Raw genomic sequence first — 14725 nt, 5'->3', positions numbered from 1 at the left:
GAGTTTCATGGAGCTGCTGATATCGTTCGCAGACAGAGGAGGAGCTATGTAGCGCCAGCAGCATCGACGCGATCGCCCTTAGTAAATAGGACGAGGTCAGGCGATGCCACGGAGGGCGCAGGGGGCTTGGCTGGTGCTCGAGACCGAAGGAACGAAAATATATATAAGTCGAGATTAAGCTTCGCTCGTTGTCTCATTGAGCAATATCGCGTTGTCTCTCTCTCTCTCTCTCTCTCTCATGTCCTCTTGAAATCACTGAAATGCCGTGCCGTGCCAAGAAACAGGCGATGATTTGAGCCGCGAGCACAGGGGCGATATTGGGCAGTGCAGTGGCCAGACCTTGAAATTCCTGTCAAAACGCCTGGTTAAATTATACCGGTACCTGCTGCGTACTGAAATCGTCTTTAAAAAGGCGTTGATAGGATTTGTGTTGCTATCGCCAGCTGACAAACTTCTCTGTCAGTAAGCCGACGGTCTATCGTCATCGTGGTTCGCACTTTATGACGAATATCATCATTATTACTTATTGAAGTTCTACCATGTAGCTCGGTTCACGTCCAGGGGCCTTTCTCGAAGCAGTGGTACGCCATTTTCATCCGCTTCATAACCATCCCAACTGCTTCGGCTTGGCTATCACTCAGCTTTGCACATGCATCTACGCAGTATGTTCGTTAAATTTGCGCCGTAAATAATGCTCGTTCAAAATCGCGCCAAGGTGACACCACACCTCGAAACAACAGCTTCTACGGTACCGCACATGCCAATAAAAGACAGGCCAGCTGCAAGCTAAAGACACCACGTATGCTCTGCCCTCATTGCACAGTGGGGGAAGCCTGTACCTTGCAGTTCTCTCTCTAGTAAAATAAGCAGTAAAATAATAGAAAAGTGGGCGCATTGCGACGAATACATTTCAGTTACATTTTAGAGAGGCCTTTTAGAATGTTCACTGTCACGATAATTTAGGTCCTTGCTGTTGAGAAGCGCTTCAACGCATGAATTCATTTGTGATTACGTGCATACAGTTGCTGCAAGTCTGCTATTGAGGCTACTAAATAACTTCTCGTAAGACGTGTTTTATTTGGCAGTGTCTCAATCTACGCCGACGACATCTGCATCTTGTTATCAGAGGTGACTCGCCTGCAGGTTCGTGCAAGGCTACAGAATGCAGCAACACAGTTATCTGGCTATCTTTGCACACAAGGTCTAACCATCTCGCCAGAAAAATGTGCGTTAGTCGCTTTTACGCAAGAAGCCACGTCTGGTTATTCAGTATGCATCAATGGCCAGCCTAGCTTCTTTAAGAGAAAGCGTCGGTTTCTTTGGGTGTCATTGTAGGCCGGGACCTTTCCTGGAGCCCTCAAATTGGCCACTTGAAGAAGCTCAGATCTATTGTTCTCGTTTTCAAATACATCACCGGCGAAAAAAATGAAGACCATCAGTGGGCTCCATGTTACACTTGTATCCAATAATTTTTATCGTATTCCTACACTATAGCTCTCCGGTGCTTGCCGAAACATGCAATTCAAATCTTCGAGCACTTCAGAGTGTCGAAGCACTAAGCATTTGCTTCGGCCTTCCGCGGAGTGCTTCAACAGCAGGAATAGTTGTAATGGCGCAAGACCATCCGATCACGACTTACATTTCCACCGACCTACTTAGGGCTTATGTTCGCCACGTATATTCGCCACGTGCGATCAGACTATCTTACCTGCTTGCCAGAACGACGAACACAGGCTTCATTCTCGAAGGTGGTCAGCATTCACCGAGCCTGCTTAGCATCCGGCACAAGAAAACACAACTGGCACTCGTCTCGTGGGCCCAAGACGTCGCCCCCACCTGGGAGCCACACAGAGCTTACCCGGCCTAACATCCAACCCTGCAGTGGCAAACAAAGTTGTTTCTCTCTCTCTCAACCTTGTAGTGTTTAAAGCAACCTCAAGTGCGCCTTTCCATTCCAGGAATAAGAAACAAGAGTGACCTGTCTACCTTGGCCTTGAAGCAAGCAGCTCTGGAAGTAGAAAGCACACTTTCTACTTTGACCGAGTCCAGATGAATGCGGATGGTTCTTCCACTCAGATCAGCTACCGGTGCCGTGGTTATACCATCACGATCGATAAGCATCAGATACAAAATTTTCCACGTCACAACATGGACCGGTTCGGAGCTCTTTGCCCTTCGCGGTGCCGTTTATTATATTAACAACCAGCCAGCTAATCGGCGGGAAATATTATGCGACTCAAAGGGGGCCGTAGAGTGTCTTTTATCAGCTCTTCGTTCTGGGTCCTGTGTACAACTCGTGTCTGAGATACGAGAAATGCACTATCATATGATCGCGAAAGGACACGACGTCGTGTTTCAGTTGCTGCCAGGTGATCGCGGTATCTCCGGTAACGACCTCGCTGACGAAGCTGCTAGGAAAGCACACGAAGGAGCAAGCTTTGTTTTTGTGTTTTTATTGAGGACTGACGCAGCCCAGTACTTAAGCAAGCTAGCGCACTGTAAGAAATAATTTTCACATATCGCCGACAGAAGACATCGCAACTGAAGTCGACGAAGGGACTACTTCGGTTTTTGAAAGAGACGGGCTTGGGCAAGCGGCTGTGGCAGTGATGTCACGTACGGCGCAAGAATGACGGACTAACTGACGATGTGTGTGCTGTGTTATGTGCTCTCTCTCTCTCTCCTCCCCATCTTTCATCCCCCAACCTGCTCCCACGTGTAGGGTAGCAAACCGGTTAAGCTAAACTAGTTAGCCTCCCTGCCTTTTCTTCTTCACTTTTTCCTTCCTTCCTTCCTTCCTTCCTTGAGAACTGGCACACACCTGGGGGAATTCACCCAGCATCGATTGCATTTTCTCGACACTCCTATGCAACTGCGGCTGTTATCTGGGCTTCCGTGAAGTGAGGAAACAATGCTGTGCCGATTACGTTTGGGTGTGGCATTCACCAATCCACATATGTGCTTGACTGGAATGCTTGATAGCGCCGAGTACTATGTCTGCTGTATCTACTATCGAACACCTACTGTGCAACTGTCCATCTTGTAAATGAAAGACATCACCTCTGCACAGCTTCAACTAAATCAGTTAGAGAGCAAACCGTTTGTTTTGAACGTGATCTTGGGACCATGGCCTCGCGTATCGCAGCTACAAGAGGTCGCAAAAGTGATGTTGCCATTTTCGAAAGCTACTGGATTGCCTTCACACTCTTGCCTTCTCTTCAAGTGTCTCGTTGTTAAGAGGAACCGTTAGCTCGGGCCCAACTCCAACGTGGCCTATTCAAATACATCTAAAGCACAAAAACGTTTTTCTGAGATAACCCATGGGCCGATCTTAATGAAATTTATTGCATTTCAGAGTGAAAGTTAAATTCTAGTGACTGTTGGAAGCATAATTTCGTGTATTGTCGTGTATATTGTTAAAAATATTTTCAAAAATTCAAAAGCTTGAAATAAAATAGAAGCACGAAGTTTACAAGTTCATAGCTCTGCATGAAGAACAGATATCGCGGTTCTGTAAACGGCCCCCATTAGGTCATTGAAAGCGGACAAATTCGGTATGTGATTTTATATCTTACGTTAATTTGTAACATCGTGTACAAGGGTTCTGCAAATGCTGTATTTCCATATTACAGAATTTTTTTAGATTCATCTGTAACATATCAGTTTTGTCCGCTGTATAGGTACTATTAGATGCAATTCACATTATTGCATTATCATTTTTCGTTGCTGTGTTACAGAGTTGTAGGCTTGATAGTGTAGTTTTTTGAACATTTTCGCTTCTTCCCAACTTGTAATAAAAAGTTGACAACCTAAATCAAAAATTCGAAACCAGCAGTCGCTAGATTTTAAGTTTTTCTTTTAAATTCAACAAACCTCGTCAAATTTGGTGCAGTGGTTGCCGAGAAAAGCGGATTCTCCTTTTACGTGTATTTAGATGGGAGCGCCCGAGCTAAAGCTTCCTCTTATGCTGCAAGCAGCTTTAGCTGAAAGCATACTTTGTATGCGTACGTGGGTTTCAATAACGTGCCTCGTAGTTCATAGAGGACCCAATGAATAATGAGCCTGACACGAAGTGCACCATCGGGAGCACGGATGTAGACGTTCCACAAGAAGTGATCCACGAAGCACGAACTGGAGGTTCGGCGCACTGCCATCCTCTTCTCCTTTTCGTTTGCGATTTCCTTGTACATTTCTGTTCCAGAGTGCAGTCAGTCCCTTCAAGAGGCTCCTTGTCTTTTAGCTGCTGGGGCTGGCAGAACGCGAGTGAGCGCGCAGGGACCAGAGGCGACGCAGAAGATCCCGGTCCAAGCAGCACGTCTAGTCATCCATCACGATCTCCCCCACGTCCTCCTGAAGTCAAACAGCGCAGGAGGAGCCAGGAATCGTGGAACGCTGTGCTTCTTTCTTCTTTCTTTTTTTTTTATGCTCTTCGTTTCCTGAACGACGCGAGGTGATGCAAGTGTCACTTACATCGTGCTTTTATTAAAACTCCAAATACCTTCCACTGGGCTACGAAAAATGGTCGACGTTGTGAAATGTGATCCTGCGTTCTCGTACACCACATCATAAGCCCTGGACATGCTTCTAATATACAGTATACGCTTGACTCTGTGAGGGTTTTTGAGGCGGAATGGGAATTTCTTACATTTGCGACGGCATTGGTGTGCTCTATGCGCGTAGGCATACGCGTAGGTCGACGTTGGGAACGTACAACTGTGCAAAAGAACTTTCATTTGCTTAATATTCTATTTAACTCATAAAAACACGTCTACAGAATCGCTGTATATTGTGCACCATTCTCAGGTGTTCAGAATAAATGTAAATGTCTTTAAGCTTTTCATACAGAAGCGGCATATAAAATGTGAGCGCATCTTTAGCTTTCTATAGAATCCCAATATAAAATCTAAATTCTAAAGCATTTACTAGACAAGTACGCAATTAACATTTAACCGGCAACTAACCGAACCTTGTAACAAAGCTGTGCAATAGGCATCTATTGAATGAACATTTGCTGAACTTCATTGAAAAACCCGCAGCACTTGCAAATATCACAAAAGAGCAATGTCCATTCCCAGTGAACAATATTAAGCCGCATACAAGATTGTTTGTGGGACATGCTCTGCTAATACAGGTGTACCACCTTTTTCTGAAATCAGTCAGTGTTCTTTCCCTTAAGCCCTTGCTCATTGAAGCTATCTATACATAACAAAGTCAATGCAAGCAAATGTGTCGCTTAAGCAGGTACGTGCAATCGTGTCCGCATTTGTCTTTGAGCTGGCGTAAGACGCCCTCCTTCGATGAACGTTGAAGTTCCTTTTACCTCGTCCATCCGCCGTGCGCTCTCTCCTTCTTTCGTTTTCGCTTGCCGGTGAAAGACTCGTTCATCCCCGCCCTTCTGACGCTGCTACCTCCACGCGCGTTCTCCTTGCCTGCTTTCACCAGGTGCCAACTCCGCCTTTCCCAGAAGAGGTGTCTCGCGAGCTTGCGCAGCCAAAGGAATGTGACGACAAGCGTCCGTAAAGATCGCTCAACGTCGCGTTGTTTGTTCGCGTGACACTCTGCGGAGCTTTTTAGCGCAGGTGCTAAATAGGGCGTCAAGCGATCGACTAAAAGTGATACATAGACAGAGGTCGTCGCAGCTCGCTTATGTGCGTGTACGATTCCATCACGGCTTAAATTGCTTCGCTTTCTTTAGGTTCCGTGTAATGTAGCATAAATGCAGCCTCCTGCCTTACGCACACTCCAATGTCGTTGGAGCAGTGCGAGACTCCGGCTGCAAAAATAATGTTGTACAGGAAGAACACAAACATCCGGGAATTCATGCATGTGTCTCCTCTTTCTGTCGTTCCGACGCTGCCGTAAAGATGTTTAACAGTCCCTAACATGTCTTAATTTTGTGTTCACAACCGGTTCAGACTTTGACGTCGTGAGTGCCATCTTGGATCCCTATTCAAGTGTTCCATAGCATCTCTCAAGAAGAACCGAATATACGCGCATGAGACAAAGTCGCGGCATTTCACAGGGTTAAGGGCTGTACCGGCGTATCTCATTATTACTATATGCGGGTGCGAGTCATCCCATAGCACTGAAGTCAGCACACTCTGACATATAGCTAACTGATGTCGTCATTCAACTAATCCGTCGTCTTTTTTTGTGTGTTTGTGGGAAGGTGTTTAAGGTTACCGTTGCTCTCCGGTGTTGTGGCCAGTCACCGTTACTATCAGCATGGCTTCAAGCTTGCGAAGCGCCCGATATCTGCGTTGCGGTGTCTCCGGCAACCTCACGTGCACCCCTCAGTTCGTGTGACTGCCAAGAGGCTGTCATGTCGCCATGAGTCTTGAAGTGGCTGTGTCTTTTTCTCGTAAATTAGCCATTTTTTTTACCGCGTCCATATATCTACATGGACAGTTCTAGCAGTTCCAACAGTTCTGCCTGATCTTCATTGACCGATCGAGCCGTGGTTTCTCCGGCGACCTTACGTACACCTCTCAGTTCGTGTGACTGCCAAGAGGCTGTCATGTCACCATGCGTCTTGAAGCGGCTGTCTCTTTTTCTCATAAATTAGTCCATTTTTTTACCGCGTCCATATATCTACATGGACGGTTCTAGCAGTTCCAACTGTTCTGCCTGATCTTGATTGACTGATCCGTCAATCCAGCCGTGGTTTTATACGGCTATAGCTTTAGCATGTTACGACATCGACAGCAGCAGAACCTGCAGCTTTCTAGGGTGCCATACATACTTTGATTTAGCAACCGCCTAATCGATGGACAATATTTTATGATTCCAAGTCCGCCCTACAAACACTTCAGTTTGTCTGGCATCATGGTTCTCGTGAACAGAGGGTATATGAAATTAGACATACTCACCACCCACCTTTCGAGAACAGCTACGACATTATATTTCAGTGGCTGCCGAGCCACTGCTGAATTGCCGGCAGCGACAGGCCAAATGAAACAGTATATGCTCGACTTACCAAGATCAGCGTCTACGAATACCACAGTCAAGAACCGATGCAGCGCGGTATCTTTACTCACTTGCACGTAGCAGTACACTTCGACATTGCCGTTCGCCCAGTTTTGTAAGCTCGCGATTAAATTCCCTGAACTCTGACATGCGACTTCGCCTGTCACCTGGGCCATCCTAAAACAACTGTTAGTGTGCCGCCCGTGGTTGGTTGTCGCATTCACAAAAGCTTATGCATTCCTCATCGAAATAGAAAGGAACAGTACCGCATGCTACTGCTGCGCACGTGATGAGACTACAGAACACGTTTTGCGCTAACGTCTAAACTATGGCTGTGACGACACGTTCGGCCTTAGCCGCTTACACGACAGACCGTTCTAGGAAGCTAAAATCCTATGACTATATATGGCCACAGAAATTTATCATATGCACAACGCCAATGAAGCGCTAATGAGCTTTTTGAACACAACAGGACTAAACGAGCGCTTGTGAGTCATTTTGCTTCCCCGCGGCTGTAATGCTTTCGAAGCTATTGCGTGATAAGGTATAGTGCTCTCATTTGATAGCAATATCAATTAAATAAAAAATAACGGAAGCACTAGGAACAGACATCAGACTCTCTGGACAAAGCGTACGTTTGTTCACCAAAAGATTCCCACATTAATACAGCATAACTGTCGAATCGAGGTACCGATGCTCTCTCGAGGTAAGGAAACCGTTCGAGGGAGCATGAGTTTTTAGCAATACCGTATTTTTTTTTCTTAGGGAACAAGAAAGTCAACCACAGACACCGTGAAGTGCTCACAGAACTCATTATATTTCTTTCTTTGTACAGGCTTCGTAGACACAGTGACCCGGACACGAAATCTGGCGAATAAAATTATGCACAAAAGACAGGCATGCTCAGTGCGCGCTGACGCAGGTAGTCTTTCCTCATTTATTCATAGGTATATCTGTGCGCATACGACGCCGACAGCACCTCAAGTAGGTCTATAATCTACACAACTCATAAATAACCTCAACACACCGGTCCACAGGCTTCAAGCTCGAAGTGCGCACGCCGACTAATTGGCTTCGCAGGGCAGCCGAAGCTGTTTATGCACGACGGCGGCATGTGCAGCTACAAGCGGTTACTGGAATAAATTAACGCGGGAGCGGGAAGAAGGAATAAAACACGGGGCTCCATTTTGTCCAGATACCATCCGGTCTGGTTTCACGCACACGCACACATGCACACAGACACACACACGCGCGCACACATGGGCGATGGAAAGACACAACCACCTGTACATTGCGCCTCATTAAACATGAACATTCACAAAACCTGCCTCACTCGGATCTTACGTAAAACTAAAGGTATTCCTCAGGCTTGTGTCAAGAAACACGAGCCAAACACAATGCTTAAAGCACGTCTGCGTAAAAGCTTTAACGACAACATTGCGCCTGTCCAGTTTATCGTATAGCGCCATGATGTGCCCCAACTCCCATTGAAGAGGAAAACTTGGATGAACTTTTCTTTAAAATGGCACGGTACTCTCGGCTCCTAAATAAATGCATTTGATTTGTAGCGCTTACGTCGTCAGATGATGCTTTGACGCAACCGTTACGCACAGGAAGATCTCCGTCTCATAGACACGTCGCATGAGTGCGAACGACGCGCTAAGAGTCACGAAGAAATTAGAACATTAGTCACGGAGCAGGGCAGTCCGGTAAAGTATGCCTGCAGGCTTGAGAACCCTCCAATGTACAACGACCGAGAGCTTTCAAAAAAGGTTAGGTTAACCATGTTGATCGATATACCACGCCCGCAAAGTATAAGGGTTAACGCACACTCACCAGGTGGTACACATACACACACACGCACAACAAGAAAAAAAAATGCGGACACACAAAGTTTGCTCTCGGCGTCCTTCTGGGTCGCAGAATGTTCACTGACTGAAGCGCCCGGTCACGTGATGAATAACTGTCGGCGCACTCTTCACTCGCTTGCACATGTGCAGTTCGTTACGAACCGCACTCCTTTCGAACGTCTGCCGTATCTTCTTTACTGCGAGGCTGGGGCGTCGCTGAGGAAGGTATATGACGAACAGGGCCGCTTCAAAACCAGTACAGGTCCTTGCCGGTCTCTTGAACTTGACTATCGAGCCCTGCGTTTGGTTGCACAAGATGACACAAATGAAAAACAAAGAGATAATTAGTGGTGACAAAAGCTACGTCCGCTGTTACGCGTCGGACTTCGCTGAATAAGGTCTTTCAGAGAGCGCTTTCAATGTGTAAATGTCAAGTCACTGGGCTGATTAAAAAACGTGCACTTTTCCGCATTTTACTCCTTGAGGATTCGTAAGTGTTTGCTATATAGCAAAGAATTTCGGAGACAATTTTCTAGACATACATATCTTAATGATTTTTAAATCGAATGAAAGCCACAAGTGCTCCTTGTACAGAAAGATGGTTTTGTCATTGTGTCAATTTTTGCTACTTTAGTCGGGTACAGAAAATGCTGGTGTCTTCGTAGGTGCCTCTCTCACCCTTTCTCTCTGCGTGAGTCTCTCTCTCTTTTTTTCGCTCTTTCCCGTTTCTACAATATAAGCTACGCCGTGCTTTATGGTTCCACATGTTTTAGTTCTGAATAAATGTTCAGCTTTCTCTGCAAGGTTTATCAGGGTGGTTCACCGAGGCGTTCGTCTTGGAAATCTGCAGCGCGTCTCTTGTCGTAATGCGCGAGCTACCACGCACATAGCTATCAAGACCCAAGGTTGGTTGTACCAACCTTTTCTGTCTTTATTTTTTTTTTACCACCACGTTACTTAAACTGTACCAGCAGCAACAGGAAAGTTACACTTTACGCGCTGCGTCATCTTAATACGATCTATATACGGCAACCCTCGTAAAGCGCAAGATGTGGATGCCATTTGAAACTCAAAGGCGGAGCCCCCACGTCCACATGGAATAAGATCGTCAATAAGAAGTAAGTCAGAAGTAAGTCGACATGGCCATGCTGAGAAGATGCCACTGTTACTAGAGTAGTGAAACTGGCATTCCATAGCGGCACAGGGAGGGCAGCTGATCAAGATGCACTAGAAATGATAATTTGTTTTTCCTTGCTTGCATATATGTGCATTCAACTATAATCATGAGTTCGGTGATCTTAGTGGTGGGACCTCTAACCCGAAGAACCAGCCACTAAAATTCCCAGTTTTTTTGCCTCCGAAAGTAAGTTTGTTGCATCGTGCGGATTACAGAGAGAATTTCAGTGTGTCGCGCTTCGTCGCTCATTACACGTTTGAGTTGCGACAACTAAATCCTAAATATATTCGTAATACTTACGTCAATAATATCTTGTCAGTATTTTTACAGGGGCTAAGGAATTTCGTTCGCTGGGCTAATGAAATGTTTTATAGCGAACTGACATACATGTGGTGGGCTGGAGTAAAAAAAAAAACCTCTTTTCAGGCAAACAGCATTTCATGAGTAGAAGCAAAAAATAAGTATGTTATCAGATTAGTATTGTTTACTGTACGGATAATTACAAAGTTTCTCATGCAGCATTTCGCAGATGCTTGAGAGCTCGAATGATTTTAACTGGAACACGTGTACTCTTAGATTCTTAATTACAGTTTTCCAAAAACCCAGCAGCATTATTTGGAAGCTTTCAGAATCTTTCTTAGCAAGAAACCCGAAACCTTTCAAACAGTAGTTCCGCATTTGAAACTGTATGCTCCAGGATACGTCTCGAGTATTTACTTATGCAGACATTCCGGCGCCCTATGCGGGTGCCATGCACACTAGCCTGAGCAAGACATCAGTTCATAACTTTCCATGACACCTCATACTCCAACCTAATATTGGTCACTGAGTTTCTAGTTTACAAGGATATGCATGTACCATCAAACAAATTTTCGTGCAACTTTTAGGTTTGCCAGTGCGTGTCTTCCTTAATTCGGAATCCGTCCTATGCAATAGTCATCACAGATTTATGGGAGCATTTCATTCACGGTATTGCATCTTAAGCTTTCATTCGACGCTTCTCGACATGGGAATTTAGGGCATACGACAAGCAAAAATAGAGAAAGAAAAAATCTCACACTACTTTCACATCATTAGGCACCTTGCCAGTCGTTCATAAGAACTCTAGAAACACACTAGTTACCATCCTCTTGACAATATTCTCCCTTCTTTCCTGGAATAACTAAGCGACGCCCTCTCTTTGAGATCTTTTAAATACATGCTTAGCCAGAAGCTACAGGCTGAAACTACGGTCTCCAGTGCTGCTCCACCAAGTCACCGCGAAGCACTCATTCAAAATAGAGAGTTTTAGTTTAGGGGACGCAAGCCGCTTGCGTTCTTTAAACTAAAACTCCATTAACGCCAGCTACGCACAGTGTTAGCCGCTCTTGCAGTTTTATAGAGTTTAATAGCTACGTCTGCCGCCACCCCGCCTAAATGCGACACACTCCGTCAAAACAGAACCGACACCAAGTCCGCCAAAACAAGAGCGCGGGGGAAACCCCCGCGCGTTTGTGAGTATACGTGTGATTCTGCGGGGAGAAACAAATCCGGGAGACAGTCGGCAAATTGAAAATGGAGGGGACCGCGCCTCGGCACAAAAGTCACGGTCGCCTCTTCCCAGACCTCCGCCTGCGACCGAAAAGTTACGGCGTGAGTCACGCTTTTCCTGGCCCGGCGGGTCTCTCTGAACGGCTGTCTCTCTCTCGCGCTTCGCAAGCCGCGTTACCTCAACGCCCGGCTTTCGCTTTCAGCACCCTCGCAGAACGCAGACTCCCGTTTTCCCACTATTCCCGTTTTTCCCTCCCACGCCACCTCTCTCTCCTGAGAACCCCTACCCACCCGCTCCAGACCTGGAGAGCCCGCTCGCTTTCCGGCCAATCAGGAACGAGGAATGCGGCAATTCCTCCGGGCCGGCAAAACATTATTTACTTGCGCCAATGGCCGCGCGCGCCGCCATCATTCCAACGCCGAACTACACCGCCGAACGCCACTCGCTCTCCGCCTCGATGCTCCACTTGTGCGCGCGCCGCAACGAGGCTTCCCTTCCGCGCGCGGGAAGCGGCGGGATGAAACGCCGGCAGGGTGCGTCGCGAGCGCTCGGACCACGGTGGCGCCGCCAGGCGGGCGCGAGGCGAACTCGTTTTAATTGAGGCCGTCGCGCACCGCAGTGCCCCGCGCTTCTCTGGCGCGATCGTGATTCCGCGGCTCGCAAAATAGACGGGGGTGCGCAGAGCGCTAGGCAGGGTGGACTAACGGTTTCGCTAGCCTTGTTTCATAGCCATCACTCGGTGAATTAGAGAGTCCGGGCTCAGCAAGGCGCCCCGGCACGGCTTTGCAGCTGTGATGAAAGGCTGCGAACGAGGCGGTGATGCCGGACAGTTGCTTTAGCGCTGCCGCAGCAGAACTGCTTTATTAGGGAGCGCAAAAAAGAAAAATAGAATGACCTTCGTGACAGAGGTGTGCGTCACGGTGATGCAAGAGTGATGCAGGATAGCACCGAACTTTTATACCGGCAATATGTGGGGAAGAAAAGGTACCTCATAATGTTTGCTTGTAAGTTTTCAGCGTTAGGGAATAGAACGCCAATGTTGTTCGCAAGATGGGGTTACGACCGCCTTCGTATTGTTTTCTTCTCGCCAAAGAGGAAGACCCAGGCTATTTTGCTATATTTTAAGCCGGAATCTGTTAAACTTTGAATAAAATTCAATAATTGACTTTTCATCCTGCTTGCTTTAGGTTGCGCACAAATTAATATAAAAACCGTCAATGAAGAGTAAATGAGTGATTAAAATAGTAAACTTGCCGTGGCTTAATGCAATTTAACAAAAAACACAATCGCTATAAAACTTCGGCCACTTGAACCCCTCATCAAGTCACGGTGTTTGTAATCTGTGCTTTCATAAGACTCTGTACGTAGGCTTAGAAGGGGGAAAAAAGCGAACAAACTACAACCTAAACATAACAAGAAATTGAGGGTACCAACAAAGATGATATTTTTGAGGGAGGAAAAGAGAAGCTGATGCACTTTCAGCCTATCGGGAGAAACAGAGTATTTTGGGAGAATAACAGAGAACAGAACGGAGACGATGCTGGCATTCAACTTTCTCAAAACAAATTTTATTGAAACTGACTATAGATCAGAAATTTAAAGCACAAGGTATTAGGCGCCTATATATTTACCGCATTGTTTGTTTCCTGAAAAAAATGGCTGCACAATCCTTTGATGTCGGCCAGTTGTGAAAGTACAGAGTATTTCGTGCCACTGATATTACAAGTGCTGTATTTTTCGAGTTTCATTACAAAACAAATGTTTAACATTTGAGATTAACAGTTTGATATACCAAAAATCTACCTCAGTGTAATCAAACCTATTACAGATCATTAGTAGGCACCACAGCATCAGCAATAGAATGTATTCAGCATGTTATAATGAATAACGCTAAGCTTGAGCTTCCTACAAAGGTATATAACTTTGTATACGCTATAGCAGCTGGAAGAATGCAAATATGACATCTGTCATTGTGTTGACAGTCCATTCGAAACAATGAGAAAAATTGCATCATGCAGCAATAACGTTTGAGAATTCATATATCTGTCCACAGTAAGACAGGGTCAGAACGTTTGCGTTCAGAAAAGTCAATGTTTACCAAGCGACGAAGGCATAAAAAGTAGTAGACTTCACAAGTGACACCTTTATACAAAGAGCATTGAAAACTCGTAAGTCGTTTCAAGATACCGTTACAGTCAGTGACGAATATCTTAGTTCGATAATTTACAAAGTTGGTATAGGACAAACGGGACAGTAACGTTATATGATCCTAAACAAGGTATCTTTGGCTTTCAGTCTTTATATCATCGAACTGTGAGGCAGGTCAAATGACGACTACGAGATTATCACATCGCTTGACTTCTATACTCACTGAGATTAAGGCTTCACGGTAAAGGTCATTTACTTCCGCTAGGAGGCCTACTCGAACTTCGACTTTCAGTCGCATACCAAACTTTGAATGCACATACATGCAAGGATACCCGAATTTTCATAGCTGCACACGTTACTACATTTATACTTCCAAGACTATTGATTTACCAAATATTTTCCTTTGCAGACTAGAATATAACCCCCTAGTGCTCTCTTCTTTGCATAAGAAGAAAAGCTTGTTCCACTTGAACCTGATCATTTAAAATTTTCGCTGTCTTAAGGACATTGTATAAGTACACCTCCCAAACGCCTGCTTTTGGCGACGTACAACTTAAATCACAGACATTAGAGGCGCTTAGACATTAGTGGCATTAGAGTAAATGGTTGTCGAAGCGAGAAGTTGCTCGGCACTGAAGCGCCTCGTGGAACATCTACAGTGCCAGTCATGCGAAAACTGTGACGCTTAGGGCAGATCGAATAGCCTTATTTAATGCCACCTTTTGTTTTAACGTCCGTTAGTTTTATAAAAACCTTTTTTTTTCTTTTTCTTTACTGCAAGGTGGTGTTCGCGCACGTGCGCACATTACCCGTATTCTTCTCTCTCTCTCCGTTCTTTCAGTTCTCCTTTTCTCTTCCCGAATGTAGGGTTAGCCGACCGGACACATTTATGCTTAACACGCCTGCCTTCCTTCTTCCTTTTCTGTCCGTATTTTTTTTCATAGCGGTGAATTCACTGCGAAAACCATCTACGCCGACACGCAACGTCAACTGAAGCTTGCACAACAATCGATAAATGGATATATAGATACAAAATCGTGCGCGAGCGGTTTC

The 14725-nt window shown here is 45.7% G+C and overlaps 1 protein-coding gene across 4 annotated transcripts in view; it reads right to left on the bottom strand.

Annotated features, from left to right (window-relative positions):
• Positions 1–7764: 7764 nt before the first annotated feature.
• LOC142584888 (uncharacterized) overlaps positions 7765–14725 on the bottom strand; it is a 103573-nt gene continuing 96612 nt past the window's right edge. For all 4 annotated transcript variants that reach the window (XM_075695214.1, XM_075695215.1, XM_075695216.1 and 1 more), the window contains one exon: positions 7765–9113. Coding sequence is in view for 2 of the 4 variants with exons in the window: in XM_075695215.1 (XP_075551330.1) it covers positions 9064–9113 (50 nt within the window). In the remaining 2 variants the exon portion in view is untranslated. The remainder of the gene's footprint in view (positions 9114–14725) is intronic.

The sequence above is a fragment of the Dermacentor variabilis genome, chromosome 6, assembly GCF_050947875.1.
Source record: "Dermacentor variabilis isolate Ectoservices chromosome 6, ASM5094787v1, whole genome shotgun sequence".
Classification (NCBI taxonomy): domain Eukaryota; kingdom Metazoa; phylum Arthropoda; class Arachnida; order Ixodida; family Ixodidae; genus Dermacentor; species Dermacentor variabilis.
Note: the sequence above shows the minus strand (reverse complement) of the source record. Positions and strands in the feature narration are given on the sequence as shown.